Raw genomic sequence first — 15,763 nt, forward strand, 5'->3', positions numbered from 1 at the left:
CAAAATTTTTTACACTTTGAAAAACTGGCGAAGACTTTGATTTACTATAGTTATTTATAGTAAATTATAATTAACTATAGTATTTTTTGTTAGGGATAGGTCACTGTCAAGGTCACAAGATCATTGACCTTGGTATTATTAGAAAGAAGTTGATTATTGGAGTATGCCATCGTCGGAAACCCACGGATGATCTCGTCTTTACTTATTGCACCCGTGGGCAAACTAGCTGAAATATCGCCGTAAAATATGCTAATTTGTTGTTTTAAGTCAACCAATCAGAAGGTTGGAACTCTTCAATTTTGAAAAATACGTTTATTATTTTGCTATTCATGGTGAATATTTTGACGCTCGTTAAAACGTGCGAAGTTTGATTTAAAACAATAAATGTCGATTCGTACAGGTCGCTTACATTAATATCCGTAAGATATTATGAAGGAGTACCTCTTTTTAACTGCAAAATGCACCGGTGCGTGGATTTATCAGCTGTGTTAACTACGGAATGTGTTTTTCATGTTTTTGGCATTGCCGAATATGCATACGTAACATGAACGGTGATTCACTGTTTTGCATCGCGACTCTGTGATGCGGCCAATCAAATGACCCATGCATATTTAATTACATACGACAATTTTTCGGCGAGTTTGCCCACGGGTGATAAGTAAAGACGAGATCACCCGAGGGTTTCCGACGATGGAAGTATTCATACCAAATATGAAGTCTTTACCATTCATTGTTCAAAGGTTATGGATAAAGTTTGCAGACAAACAGACAGACAGGACAAAAAAATATACGGCTCGGATCTTTCGATCCGGGTGCATAAAAAGAAAATTGGTGATCTAGCGCCATAACAATTTTTAAACACAGAAAGAAAGACTCGTGGTCAACTAATTAATTTTGTTGAATTCTTAAATGTTTAATGAGTCTGGAGTGTGATAGTGAATAGAGTTATAATTTCTTGTGAAGTGTAATATAGAGAATTAAAATATATCAATGTGGAGCTGCATTTTAACAAACGCTTTTTTTGTCTTGGCGAAAAAAGAAAATAAAAGTTTTTTTATGAGGTTTACGGCAATATATCCAGGAAGATGGTATACTGTAAACCAACTATTATTCGCAAATGGTCATGCAGTTTAAAATTTTTACAAATAAGGAAACACTGTACATAAAACAAAGCAAATTAAATAGTTCGCGGCGATTAATATTCGTGACTTAAAGTAAGTCGTGACACTCGATCGCGAATAATAGTTGGGTTACATGCAGTTACTCGCAAGCTAGATGTCTAGCATCTTGGCAAGTTTTTCTTGTGTAGTTTACGTTAAACTTCATAATCAAGCAGAAATTCATGACACAACGATATTGTTATCAAACAGTTTATCTATGGTCGTTTTCCCAAAGAGCTAGGAGCTTGGAGCTTGGACCTTGGAGTTTGACCCACTTAAACACAAAATTTTCTAACTTTTACTTTGGCCTGTCTCTGGAATAGTAGTAACCAGGACATTTATACCTCATTTATGTACTTCTTGTGGCAAGACCTTTCGTTGGATACCAACAACCTTGACCGTTTGACCTTGACCTTTGAGTTTAACTTTCTTTCAAAAAGCAAACCTCGACCATAATTTTTAAAGGGTTATATATAGCTATTACTTTCACATTTTACATATCTAATTCTTATGACAAATCCTTTCATTTTATGGCAAGACTTTTGACCCTTTGACTTTGACCTTGGAGTTTGATCTACTTTTAAAAAAAATAACCTTGGCTATAACTTCTGAACGGTTGAGGCTAGGGCTTCCAAACTTTACATATGTATTCTATGTGACTTTTTGACTTTGACTTTGGATATTTTGTACTTATGAAAAATCTATAACCTTTGCCATAACTTTTTAACGCTAAGGGCAAGTGACCTTTTACTTCACTTATGTAATCCTTGTGAGAAGACCTTCATTGGATACTAAAAACTTGACCTTGAAAATTTGTCCTTGAACTTCGAGTTTGACTTACTTTTAAAACCAAAACCTTGACCATTCCTTTAAAAGAGTTAGGGCTAGTGCTTTCATACTTTTCACATTTAATCCCTGTGATAAGACCTTTGACTTGATTGCAACCCATCAACCTTGACCTTGAAGTTTGAGCTACTTTTCAAAATTTTAACCTTCACAATAACTTCTGAACGGTAGAGGCTAGAGCTTCCATACTTTACATGTGTATTTATTGTGGCAAGGCCTTTCAGAGGATACCAATGACCTTGACCTTGAAGATTTCTGTACTTATGAAAAAATTTAAACCTTGGCTTACTTTACTATTTCACAATTATATTTCCAATGAGAATACCCTACTTTTGGTACCAATATATAAAATTTGCATTTGGCATGTTATACGGGAAGCATCCATGTTTCACAAACACATCTTTTTCTTATGTCCCCGTAATTGAAGTATTGGGTTTTTACATCATAAAATCCCAAAGATTTTTTGGTATCATAAATTCCGAAGATTTTTTGATATCACAAAATGATTTCTTGATATCAGGAATTCGAATTCTTAATATATAAAAAAAAAAAATGATTTTCTGATATCATAAAATCTTCTGGATTTTATGATATCAAAAAAAGTAATTTTTGATATAAAAAAAATTCGAGTTCTTGATATCAAATAATCGAATTCTTGATATTAAAAAATATGTCATTCATTCTCTGATATCACAAATTCGAATTTCTGATATAATTTTTTTTTTTGTTATTAAGAATTCAAATTTTTGAATTCAGAAAATGATGTATTGATATCAAAAAATATTTTTTGATATCAAGAATTCAAATTTATTAATATCAAGAATGTCTTTTTTTATATCAGAAAAACCTCAAATATATATTTAAAAATAACGTTTTTTGTTATCATGAATCCCGAGGATTTTTTATATATCAGAAAATGATTTTTTGATATCGGAAAATGATTTTTTTGATATAAAAAAAATCAATCAAATTTCTGATATCACAAAATGTTTTTTTCATATAAAAAAAATACCTTTAGTTATAATTAAAAAACGGCGCCCCATACTTCCCTGCTTTGATAAAGTTCATTCAATTATTTGCCTGTACTTCATGTGCATGTAATGTGCATTCTTATTATTAAGCGCTCGGTTTTACTGATTTTCAGTTCAAGCTTTAAAAGATTCTCTAAGAAGCTGTCTGATTTATTTACATGATCAGACTCTGTTGGTTTTGGCGGTTTTTCGTAATTTCCTTGAAATGATGTATGATAGGACTAATTTTAACTCTTTACAATATTGGTGATGGTCAAAATTTCAGACTACCGGACCGTCGGACTATCGGACCGTCGGACTACTGGGCTGTCGGACTATCGGACCGTCGGACTACTGGGATATCGGACTATCGGATCGTCGGACTACTGGGTTGTCGGACTATCGGACCGTCGGAATACTAGGCTTGAACCAACTCTGGGTATTATTAGTAACTAGAGTTATCATTCTAAGTGTATAATTATGAAAAGCAATGGTGCCTCTTTCAAAATTGTGAATTTCATGGCATCTGGTTTAAAACACGAACCAAATTCAATTCTTTGAAAGTTGTTTCATGATACTCGTATGACCTATAAGGCCCGTAAGCCTCTTGTTACTTATATTTTTTCTCTATATACAAGGGTTGATCCGAAAGTAATATCATAACTATGATCAAATAGCTACCATTCGAGGTAAAACAACAAAATCATGATTAAAGAATCGATGTACATTAATTTCAAATCAGACTTGAAAATTTCATTTCAACATGATTTATACCTTTCAAAACATCGAATTATATATATACAACTTGCGATTTTATATAGGAGCTGTGGCACGCATAGTCTCAGAATTTCTCCAAACTCTCTCTGATAAAAGTTATTGATACCCTAAACTGAAATCAGGCAAAAATTGGTTGCTGTGTTTCATAGTTACCATGGCAACATGTCTTAAAGTTCGAAAAATGGCATTTTTTAACATGTTTAGAGCCTCATAGTTAACATTTGCGGCAAAGCAAACAAATGGCAATGACTGTTTCCAAAGTTGAAGGTCAGATGTCTCAAATGCATGATGAACATGTTTGGTAAATCAACTATTACATACGTTACTATGGTAACAAAGTATTCAAAAGTAAAAAATAATATTCATTAAATTTTATAAAGTCATACACGTAAAAATAAAAAGCAATTATAGGATGAAATGTTACAAAATAATAGAAAAAAGAGCCTTGAAACATATACCAAGAACAAAATATGATATTTCATTTTGGTTGGCAATGGTTGCCAAGGTTTTTATACCACAGAGAGCTTTCAAAGTAACACTTTGTATAATAAAGTCTGATCCTATCTTTTAAAAAAAGCACATTTCCTCATAACTAATGATCAGTTTTGAATAGATGTCGGTGTGCTCCAAGTTTTCCCATTTGAAAAAATTCAGATTAGATTCTTTAAATAGAGCGTTGCTATGGAAATAAGCAGAAAATATATGCTAAAACTGAAAAATATTTTCTGTCCTTGGATACCCTTAAATGTAGATTCCCAAAACTTTTAAGATCGATATTTATTAACAGCTAACTTGACTTTTAATTTTGACTATCATCCAATCTCTAAGTGGATGCAAGAAGTTGGCACACAGGGTTTAATATTGATATAAAGTTCACAAAATCGAACATTTTCCCTTCTTGATAACTATAGCAACAGTGTAGTTTTATTCATCAAATTTTATCATTATATGATATTCAATTTCAGTTCTAACAGATAAGTACTATTCAAGCTGAGTCCTTTAATTTGTTTTTTGATTGAATGGCAATTTAATTCTTTATGCAGCAAAAAATAATTCACTTTTAAGCATTGGTACATTGTTTCCATGGTAACACTGCAAAGTACCAATTATACCCAATTTTTCTTATGGTTTTGGTGTTGCAAGGTCCTAAGGATGCATATTTGCCAGTCTTGAATTTTCATGTTTTTCCTCAAGACAGTAGGATTAAGGCCATATAAAATTAATCTTTAGATTCTCATCCCCGCCCGCCCCTCTCAAAATGTCCCGCCCCGATGTTTTTTATTTTGATTTTTGGGTATTTTCATGTATTTTTATTCAGTAAGAATTTGGTTCAAAGTTTAAGAGTTATCTCCCGTCTGTATTAAAAGTCGCGTGTCGCTATTTATAGCAAAAACGCCATGTGAAGAATGGAGAAAAATCGGCAATAAAAGCAGTTTAAATGTGTAAGGAAAAGATAATTTGTCAGTATAGAGAAGGCAGAGAAGAAAAAATAGCATAAACACATATAGATACCATCACTGACAGGAGCAAGTATGTAGAGAGATTGTAACTAAGTAAAAATACACAAGGAAAATGACACCTGGTCAAGTTATATATAACGATCTCCAACTGTGTGACTTAGCTTTGAAATAATAAAAAAAATCTACAACATCGTAGACAGATTTTTCAGTAGAATAATTATTAGAACATTTATATAGATTTTGCAAAATAAGAAGTTACGCATACACAATTTATTGGTATCCCTACCTCATTTTGTTCAGGGTGTGCCGTATAATGTGTACTTGATAATTTTTTGTTAATTTATAACAATAAATATTTAATTTTTAAATCGAAATTTTCTTTAAATATTTAAAAGAATATGAAAAGAATTAAATCTATTCATATTTGCATTAAGGTAAAGAAAAAAATGTGTACGGGGCGTCCATTGTTTTGTTGATACTTAGGCCTATATATAATTTAACAATTATAAAAAATAAAAAATAAAATCCGCCCACCTGCCCCAATTTTTTAGCAAATTAGGATGAGAATCTAAAGATTAATTTTACCTGGCCTAACCCAGTCTTAGTTACTGGTTTTGCATGGTTACACTGTGTTACTATGGCAACCATAAAAGTTATTTATAGAATAATATTGCTTATACTTATATACTTAAGGTCAAACATTTTCATTGTTTTTCTTAAGTCGTTGATTGAGTTTGAGCATGTAACACCTACCATTAGTGAATACGGAGTGTTTTTTAGCATATTTCAGTATTTTAAATGTATTCCATAATCTAAACAGTTTCTTTACAGTATAAGTGACATCAATGTGTCATGTTTTTGTGAGAATGGTTTGTTTGCTTTTTCTAGTTTTTATTAAGCCACAGTCAAGATTAAAAGTGACTGAAAATCTCGATTTTTCAAACTTTTCCGGCTGTTGCCATAGCAACCGAGACACATAGCAACGAACATTTGTTTAATATTTGTTTCTGGTGTCAAGTACTAAGCATGGGTGAAGTTTCATCAAAATCAGTGACCATGCGTGGCAAAGAAGTTTAAGTGGTTACAGAGAATGGCTATTAATTTATGACGTTTGGTAGTGACGCGGCGACACCCCTATGTTATATGTTTTAAACATCTAAAATAAAACAAATTCAGTAAAACATTATTAAATAAAAAAAATTAATTCAATTAGATTTATATATGTGCATCTTTTATTATATTGATTTGATAATCTGACGCCAAGTATAAAATATATAAGCACTGTGACATTACTTTTGGATCTACCCTCGGCATATTTTATTTTCTGAAAGCTAATACTTTCAAGAATTGAATAAATTCACACAGGTCATGCAAAAATTCCAAGATTGTCATTATTTTCCCCTATTATGCGTCACGTTGTCTCTTTAACAATAATACTTTTTCACTGTATTACAATTTCTACTTGGTATTCTAATGAAAAAGGAGCAAATAATTGATTTGCATTTTTGTTTACAGAACATAATGTTGACTGTAATCTCTGTTAATTTTATCTTGTTGGGACGGATGGATGGCCTTTGGTAGTCATTGTTACTATTTGAGTCATATGGAAGCAACGGTTGATGATGCTATGGTACACAACTTTGATATATTATGATAAAACAAAAAGATGTAGGAATTCAGCATAATGTCTTTGAACTTGCCAAGTATTTTTATACTGATTTTTTAAGCAAAAATATTATATTTTGACTATTTCTCAACTTTCGTTAATGGTAAGTGTATACTTGGATGTTGGTTCAAAATAAATACTTGAGTTATGGTGAGTGTCAAAATTTGACGCAAATTGTGTTAAAAAAAAACTTCATGCACACACAGATACATTGTTTTTAGTTAAAGTGTCCTGGAAGTAGCGTGTTAAACTTACCGTGACCTTTTTTGCAATGCCTGATGAAAGACACCCCCCAAATCGAAAATTTAACTGTTTATAGCGCTCTACTTTCGGTAGCCTAGAGCTTTCTTTCTGTGATCGAAAGGTCGTAAGTTCAAAAAATGAGGAGCAACTGTTGCTACGCCATGTTCTATGCACATTTTATGTGAAGGTTCGGGTCCTTCTGATGAAACCTTAAAAACGGAGGGCCCGTGTCACGGCTTTCGTTGGCTCGAAAAAGATTCCTCATTGCGCGATTGCAACGACTTTTGTAAAGATCAAAATTTAAACCCATCAACGGTACATGTCTGTATCTGTTGACATCTCTACGAGAGTGAAAAATTCTCGAATGGAACATAAAACAAACATACAATCAATCAATTCGAATTGATTTTAATTTAGTCTGCTCTATATATTTTAGCTGATGCCAAATAAATGTAATGCATAAGACAAAATTTGTAATATTTATGAAATATGGTATTATAGCATTGAAAACAAGTGTAAATTCGAAAATTCTTTTCTTTTTCTAAACATTATTGCATTAAAGAAGTTACTGAATACATAACAAACAAGGTCTTATCTATCTTAATGGTCTTAATATATTATATCGATCATTTTGTGTCATGTGTACATATCAGTAGTATGTTTATGCAGTTATACCCCAACAATATGAAACTCGAATATTTTTATATATTTCCATTTCCAATTTTGTTCTCTGTGATAACTCTTTGAAAGTTAGGGGGAGTTTATTTCTTGATAATTCTTTCGGAATCAGGTCGATAGGTCAGGAGCTAAGGATGTAATGCATGCAGAATTTGTAATATTTATGAAATATGTCTCTGTGTCTGACGCAAGGAGGCCAAATATGCATGTAAATTCTTGCCTTTGTGTTTGACTTCAGTGGGCGAGGACTATTGAAATTGGCATGGAAGTCCTCTTGTTATTTAAATCTATTAATCTACATTTTTAAAGTGTATTTAAATCTATTAATCTACATCTTTAAAGTCTAAAGGCTTCGCCCGTTATGCAAATTATCCCATGTTTCCCACTGTTGTTGATGCCCTGGCATACTCTCCTAACTAGGCAGCGATTCCTTAAATCAACACTTTAATCATTGAAAACTGACAAGGCAAGAATAGGCAGATTTTTATGCAAGTCAATTCTAATATGGCATTTTTCTTATAACTACGCTTTCTTGAGCATAGTATATATAATAATAGGTTTTCATTTACAAGACCTTCATAACACATTATCCTTTGATTTGGCATTTCAGGATTTTTGTAAGCAAAATGGATCGTATTTGATCGAAATAAATTCCCCTTTGGAAAACACCTGGATCAAAGATTCCTACCTGCTTCCGGTTAATGGTGGTGAGTTTGTGTTTTTATTGTAAGAAAAAAATATCCGGAAAAAAAAACAAAACGTCAGAAATTAAGGAATTCATTGATTTCCTACTGGGTATTATTTTCAGATCAGTGATGTTTTATCAGAATTATACTAAAAAAAACCTGATTCATTTTTTTTCTTAAATTCCATCACTTTTTAAAACATCTGTAATATTAATAATTAATTATTTTAGTTAAAGACATATTAACATGTAAATTTTAGCCGCCAAGACAAAATCATAATATTTATTTATCGTTTTTTTTTTCAAACTGTTTTTTTTATCACATAATGCTTTATTTTATTTATTTATTTTGACAAAAACCATATGTGGTGCAAGTCATACATACAGTAAACAAATATATAGTCAAATAAAGAATAATGACCTTTCATTTATTATTTCAGTCACAGACACATGTCCAAAATTCTATAGCTGTTCTGTTTGGATTGGAGCCAGATATCTATCGTCCTCAGGGAAGTTTGTCTGGAATCAAACTGGAGAGGAGATGGTTTATCCCGAGTGGGATGTTAATCAACCAAACAACCGCAAAGGGCAACAGGATTGTGTTGTGCTCATGCGCAAAGGAAAGGCAAACGACAGGGGATGCCGGGATAAGTTCCAGTTCATTTGCGAAAAGGCGGCAAAAGTTTTACCATTTTTACCCCCTGAAGGAGAGGGCTAAAAGGAGGAAAACACAAGTTGACTGTACAATCACAATATTTTAACCCCGTTCCGAAGGAGAGGGGTAAAATGAGGGAAAACATATTTACTTTTCAGTTACACTTGTTTTTATAAGTAAAAATATTTTAATTTTCTTCATTTTGGTGATCTTTTTCTATTTTTTGATTGAACAAGTTCGGAATTATTTACATTTGTTTGGTAGCATATCACTTTATTTTTCTTAAAGAGTAAGAAATAAAGAATTTACAATAGATACGTTTCGATAACATAAATGTTTTGTCTTTTCGAATATAATATATATTACCGTTTTTTTTTTGTTTTACAGGAGAATCTTTTCAAAATTTGGAAATCGTCGTATCTTGTTTGTAGTCTCAACCAAAAACACTACATTAATTGCTTGATTTACCTACTGGTTGTTACAAGTATTTGCTTACACAAAAATCAAAATAAAAATAATCGCACAAAAAAAACCAATTGTATTACTTATATTACTCCTTTTCGCACAGAAAAAACTTTTTTAAAACACAATATTCATCATCCCAAAACCCATCGCGGCAAATTCGTACACAGTGTTGTCCTGTTATGTATGTTTCCTTAAAGTTATCAGGTTGGTCTTTTCTCCAATTTGTGTAAGTTACTTCGGTACGACGATTCCAGGTGAAAACTCCTTCGTTATCAATGTCAGTTGCCCCAATCCAGGTCTCGCAGCAAACGAACCAATAAGGACAGTCGGCTACAAAATAATTAAGGATAGAGATATACTGACAACAATGCTCAGTAGGATTTATTTTTTTCTTATGACACTTAGGTGAAGACAACAAACACTTCCTATGGAAAATAGGGAAATAATATTCAAGCTCAGAAGTCAATAAAACAATACAAATTAAAACACCTTGTCATGATCGGAAAATCCGTCGTCATGCAAATTCTGTGGTTTAAAAAAGTATGAAAAAAGCCATCAGCAACTGTGTTTACTTTCAAGGTCACTGCATGAACCATACAACTTAAAATTACGAAATAGTTAAAGTATTGTTACCAGCAGCTTTGATTGGTTGATTGATTGTATATTATTTAACGTCTCTCTCCAGAAATTTTCACTCATAGAGATGCAACCACTTGTCGACTGAGAACTGCAAATTTTGTTCTATACTCGGCACTCAGGGTCATTGAGCAGGGAGAGAATTCCTTACTTCGCGACTTTAGAGCAGATGCTCTTACTATTGCGCGATCTGTGAAGTACCATGCCTCCGTGGCACCTCCACGCCAAAAACCTGTGAAATATAAAACTAACAATTCAAAAGATATGGTCAAGGTTCCACTTAAAAAAAAAAAATTGGTCAAACTTGATGGTCAAGGTCAAATTTTATATAGACAAGAATGAAAGACCTAGCATTTTTCAAAAGTTGTAATCTAGGTTAAAGTTTGGATTTTTTAAGAAGGTCAAATTTGGTGGTCAATTCGGAAGAAAAGTCACATAAAATACACCTGTAAAGTATATGAAAGCCAAGAAAGACGGACTACACCCCCGATACTTTGATTACGGGGGCATAAAATTTTAAAAAGAACATGGTGTTAAAAAAATTCATTGATAAATAATTATAATTAATAGAATATATAGTTTAATATTATTTAAGAATTAAATAACAACCGCAACGTAAGGATCTAAAAGTTCCTTACTTCGCGACTTTATGAGCATTTTCTTTGTTTTGATGCATTTGATCCAAGTGCATGCAGAGTCAGAGCCTAGTGAAAGTTGTACAAGTTATATCCCGTAACATCTCGTTGTTGGAGATGAGGGTCTGATTTTTAGGGTAGACTTCGGGAAAAATATAGGGAATTCGGGGATTATAGAACACTGTGACAAGTTTGAGGATACATTGAAGTTTTATGGAAAATTGTTCCCATCCCTGGGAAAATTCTTATATAAGAATAATAATACAAAATTTTCACTCACCCATTACTATTGTTACTTTCTTCTTGCATTTTCATACTTTTCGATAGACGTCACTGACCAAAATGACCACGTGATACTAGTACCATTGGGGCATAATGTATACCATACTTTCCTTAACATTATTCAGTTTCTTTTAAGGCTTAAGTTTGGCGTAATATAGTCCTCACAACATGCACGAGCCAACGTTAAGTAAATGAAATAAAGTATCAATTATCTTAAGAGTTTACAAATGTTACAGCAAGGATCTTACCACTATTCCAAGGTGTAATAAATGTTTCCAAGACCCATGCATTTTCTGAAGGCGTGTCTATCTCAACAAGTTGGGCGCCATGTCGTTCACATTGCACCTGTAATATTTTTGATACAATATTTCTTAGAAATTAATATGTTGTGTATACATACACACAATACTAAAATAATAATATTTTCATCCATTGTCTCTTACAGTTCATGAGTAAAATAAGACTGATTGATAGCTGTATGTTGTTAACCGTTCAAGTCGTGAATGTAGAGACATCACCATATACCGTTGAAGTGCGTTAAATTAAGATTTTATATTTGATACTCAGGTCCATAGAGCGAGGAGGGTTCTTTAACATGTCAGTGCCTTTCATTTTTAATGCATGATGCCTTGCGAGGAACAGTCACTGCCTATATTTATGACTTGACCTCAGTTTAGTGAAATTACATGTAGACACGTCATAGACTTTTAGATACAGAGGCAAGGGAAAATAATTTGATAGGATATTTCCATTTGTTAAATGATAAGAAATATTGATGCTCTCTGATTGGTCTAGACGCTCTTTTCTGAGGTGTTCCTCAGAGTGAGTTCACCTCAAATGAAGAACTGTGAGATGAATTCGGGATTTCCCTCTTGACCAACCATAGATTTGCTCACAGTTTTTTCCACCAATCAAATCGCGCGTTTTAAAACATGTGTCGTAGTGAGTGTAAACAAATATGGTAAACGGCAGGTATGCTACTGTGGAGGAAGCTGAACTTCATCAAATATTGCTGGAAAAAGATTCCTTAAATACAAGGCGTAACACTGCATCAGCTGTAAAACTATTCCGATCGTATCTGAGAGCTAAAGGGAAAAGTGAGGCATTTGAAGAGTTAGATTTATCGTCCTTGAATTCAGTGTTGTCAAAATTTTATCCGGAAGTTCGACAAGAATGGTGAAAAGTATAAAAAGAGTAGTTTGATAGTTATACAGAGTTAAACAGATTTCTTCAGACAACTGCTTATGGTGTAGATATTGTGAATGGACATGAATTTAAAGAACCAAATAGAATTTTTGATGCCGTGTGTAAAGATCTGAAACGTGAAGGCAGAGGGGGGATTTGAACACCACCCGGCGATTGAACCTGGTGATCTTCGTAAAATGATGGAATATTTTGACATAAATGACACAATATTACGCTTCTAGAAAAGGTTTTTGTGGACCTTATGATTTATTTTGGACGACGCGGGCGTGAAAACATCAGAGATTTAAAGGTGGGAGATTTTGCAGCAACCAGGGACGGCAGAGAAAATATTAACATCTACATGGTCAAGGACGAGCTGACAAAGAATCATCATAATCACAGAAACACAGCTGAAGGAAGAATGTATGCTAAACCAGGTAATAATTCTAATTAATATAATTGTAATATTTATAATGAATTTAATGTTTATAATGAGTATTTTCACAAATCTAGAAGAAAACAAAGTCATATTAATTTATGACCATCTCATATTCCAGATGATCACATGTGTCCAGTGAAAACCTTCATGCTTACAAAAAACATGGGAACCCTAAATGCGAAGCATTTTTCTAACGCCCAAAGAAAATTTTGAAGGATGCTATTAAGTACACCAATGTCCCCTTAGACGACAATACTTTGGGTGGTTTGATGGCCAAAATCAGTGAAAAGGCGAAGCTACAGTGTATCAAGGAGATACACGAACCATATCTTACGTGCAACATTTTGGATAAGGCAGTTTCCAAGCAGGCATATCATGGCCGTAACAGGGCACAAGACGGAATCCAGTCTTAAAACTTATGCAGGTGACTTTTTTAGTGATACTCTATTAAGTGACAATGTCTGAGATTAAATGATTAAAATCATAAAAATATTTGATGTGTATCATATAAATTTACAAATATATTTAATTAATCATCAGGATCTACTGACTCAACAACCAAAAAAACTGATGTCAGATACCATAAGTAAAAGTCTTAGAGCTGTGATCCCATCCACAAAAATCCCAGAGCCAACAGCCAGTGCACCAGGGGATCTGGATTTCATGTCTGAAAACTTTGATGATGAATTATTTGACCAGATTCTTTCCAGTGTAAATTCAGAAAGTCTTAAGCTTCTCCCGACAGATTTGTTTATCAATGAGGAAAATGAGTGTGAAAATTCTCACGATCAAATCAATTGTAGTACATCAGTCCAGAATATTACTTGTACATCTCATTCAATGCCATTAATGGCTTTACCAAACATAAACAATTGCGGACAAATTACCATTAACTACAATGTTACCGGTACTACATTGTAAAAAAAAAAGAACAAAAATTAGTATTCAGTGAACTGTTCTTTTATGAATGTCTTCTGAGCTAGTCTTTTAGTAATGTTGAGTTTAAATCACAGGAGCCTGGAGTTTTTATCGTCCAAAAAAAAAAAAAAAAAAAAAAAAATCCGGAAAAAAATTTCCCACCCTCAACTAAAAAATACCAGGATGGCAACGTGTTTTGGGGGTACCCACCAAAACAAATACAGTGTAGATATGGGCATGGTCAGGAAAATCTCGCAACGAATTCAAAATCCGGAGTGTCAGTGCTATTTATTCAAGTTAAGAAATCCAATCTGCATGACGATTACCGGCCGTTTCTGGTCCTAGTTAATCTCTGTTAACCTACAAACATGTACAAATAAACAATAATTCGATTGGAAATTATTTTTTAGTAATTATTTATAAAATAAAAAACAAAAAAATTCATGCACAGTTCATACACCCAAAATTACAAAAGGTTGTTTTAGATCTTGTTTGATCAATGCAAACGGAGGACAATCTGTTGTGCAGGGTTGTTTATTAAACTAGCGAAAGAGAAGGAATGAATGTTGAAGGTATTGCATGCTCAGAGTCTTATAATAATTCATTTATTTGTTGTGTCCAGTATATACACTAAACTTAATAAGCAAATTGACTTTCAACAGTTTTGAATCTTTATTTATTTCTGAATAAATATTTCTTCACTGTTGAGGTGGGTAGCGGCATTTCTATGCATGTCATATTTCACTGCTGTGTACTGCAAATACTTCAGTCATTATGATGTTTACTGAAAACAATCGTTGACGTCGCCCATGCAAAAATTAAGGACCACAATAGTTGCGAACGACTCTGTGCCTGCTAATTGGTCAGTAATTACTGTATATTCACAGCTACATGTAGAGGCGTTAACAGGTGTTTTACAGCTACATGTAGGTGTAGATGAAAACATGCTAATTACCTTTTACATATTTAAGTAAATACTGATAAGTTTTGATAAAAATATTTACTTTGAAATAAGAAATTATTTAATATACATCCGAGTAACCGAATACCTATTTTTAGTTTTCAATACTTGGACGTAGGATCGAAGTAGCCGGTGAAGTTGACGTCCCTAGAAAATATATTAAATATATCATAACGGGTTATTGGAAGTCCTTGGTTTCATTTATTAAAAGTTGGATAAATTGTAAAGGAATATTTAATAATAAAAAAATAAAATTATGAGATATTCTTTTTTTTTTCACTTATACACTTTGTAGAAAATTCTAACAAAAGACAGTTGTCAGGAGAATGGTGGAAACAATCTTAAGAAAAGACAAGAGGCCCATGGGCCACATCGCTCACCTGAGAAGCTTTGACCATTCTGTTCTTTACCCGATTTCACCCTTGTTATACATAATGCATCCCCACCCTACCCCACTGATCATAATTTAGACATTTTGAAATCTACACTACCCCATGATCCTTCCATGGGCACATATGTTTCAGCTTTTCTGGCCCAGTGGTTCTTCAGAAGAAGATTTTCAAAGATTTTTCCTGTATATTTCTATATAAAACTTTGATTCCCCATTGTGGCCCCACCCTTCCCCCGGGGGTCATCATTTGAACAATTTAGAATCTACATTATACCAGGATGCTTCCACATAAGTTTCAGCTTTTCTGGCCCTGTAGTTCTTGAGAAGAAGATTTTCAAAGATTTTTCCTATATATTTCTATGTAAAACTTTGATTCCCCATTGTGGCCCCGCCCTTCCCCCGGGGGTCATGATCTGAACAATTTAGAATCTACACTTTACCAGGATGCTTCCACATAAGTTTCAGCTTTTCTGGCCCAGTGGTTCTTGAGAAGAAGATTTTCAAAGATTTTCCTATAAAATTTCTATATAAAAATTTGATTCCCCATTGTGGCCCCGCCCTTCCCCCGGGGGTCATGATTTGAACAATTTAGAATCTACACTATACCAGGATGCTTCCACGTAAGTTTCAGCTTTTCTGGCCCAGTAGTTCTTGAGAAGAAGATTTTCAAA

The 15,763-nt window shown here is 33.2% G+C and overlaps 1 protein-coding gene and 1 long non-coding RNA gene across 2 annotated transcripts in view; one reads left to right on the forward strand and one right to left on the reverse strand.

The window, feature by feature from the left end:
* Positions 1-6,820: 6,820 nt before the first annotated feature.
* Positions 6,821-9,243, forward strand: LOC134237879 (pulmonary surfactant-associated protein D-like). Its single transcript, XM_062720034.1, has 3 exons — positions 6,821-6,883; positions 8,451-8,547; positions 8,966-9,243. The coding sequence occupies exons 1-3, from the start codon at positions 6,821-6,823 to the stop codon at positions 9,241-9,243; spliced, it is 438 nt and encodes a 145-aa protein (XP_062576018.1).
* Positions 9,244-9,531: 288 nt separating this feature from the next.
* LOC134237850 (uncharacterized) overlaps positions 9,532-15,763 on the reverse strand; it is an 11,463-nt gene continuing 5,231 nt past the window's right edge. Inside the window, exons 2-3 of the long non-coding RNA XR_009985886.1 lie at positions 11,447-11,543; positions 9,532-9,975 (exon numbers count right to left, since the gene is read on the reverse strand). This is a non-coding gene — a long non-coding RNA (uncharacterized LOC134237850). The remainder of the gene's footprint in view (positions 9,976-11,446; positions 11,544-15,763) is intronic.

Source organism: Saccostrea cucullata, unplaced genomic scaffold (genome assembly GCF_032062105.1).
Source record: "Saccostrea cucullata isolate Sc308-1 unplaced genomic scaffold, CSIRO_AGI_Scuc_v1 ctg2936, whole genome shotgun sequence".
NCBI lineage: Eukaryota > Metazoa > Mollusca > Bivalvia > Ostreida > Ostreidae > Saccostrea > Saccostrea cuccullata.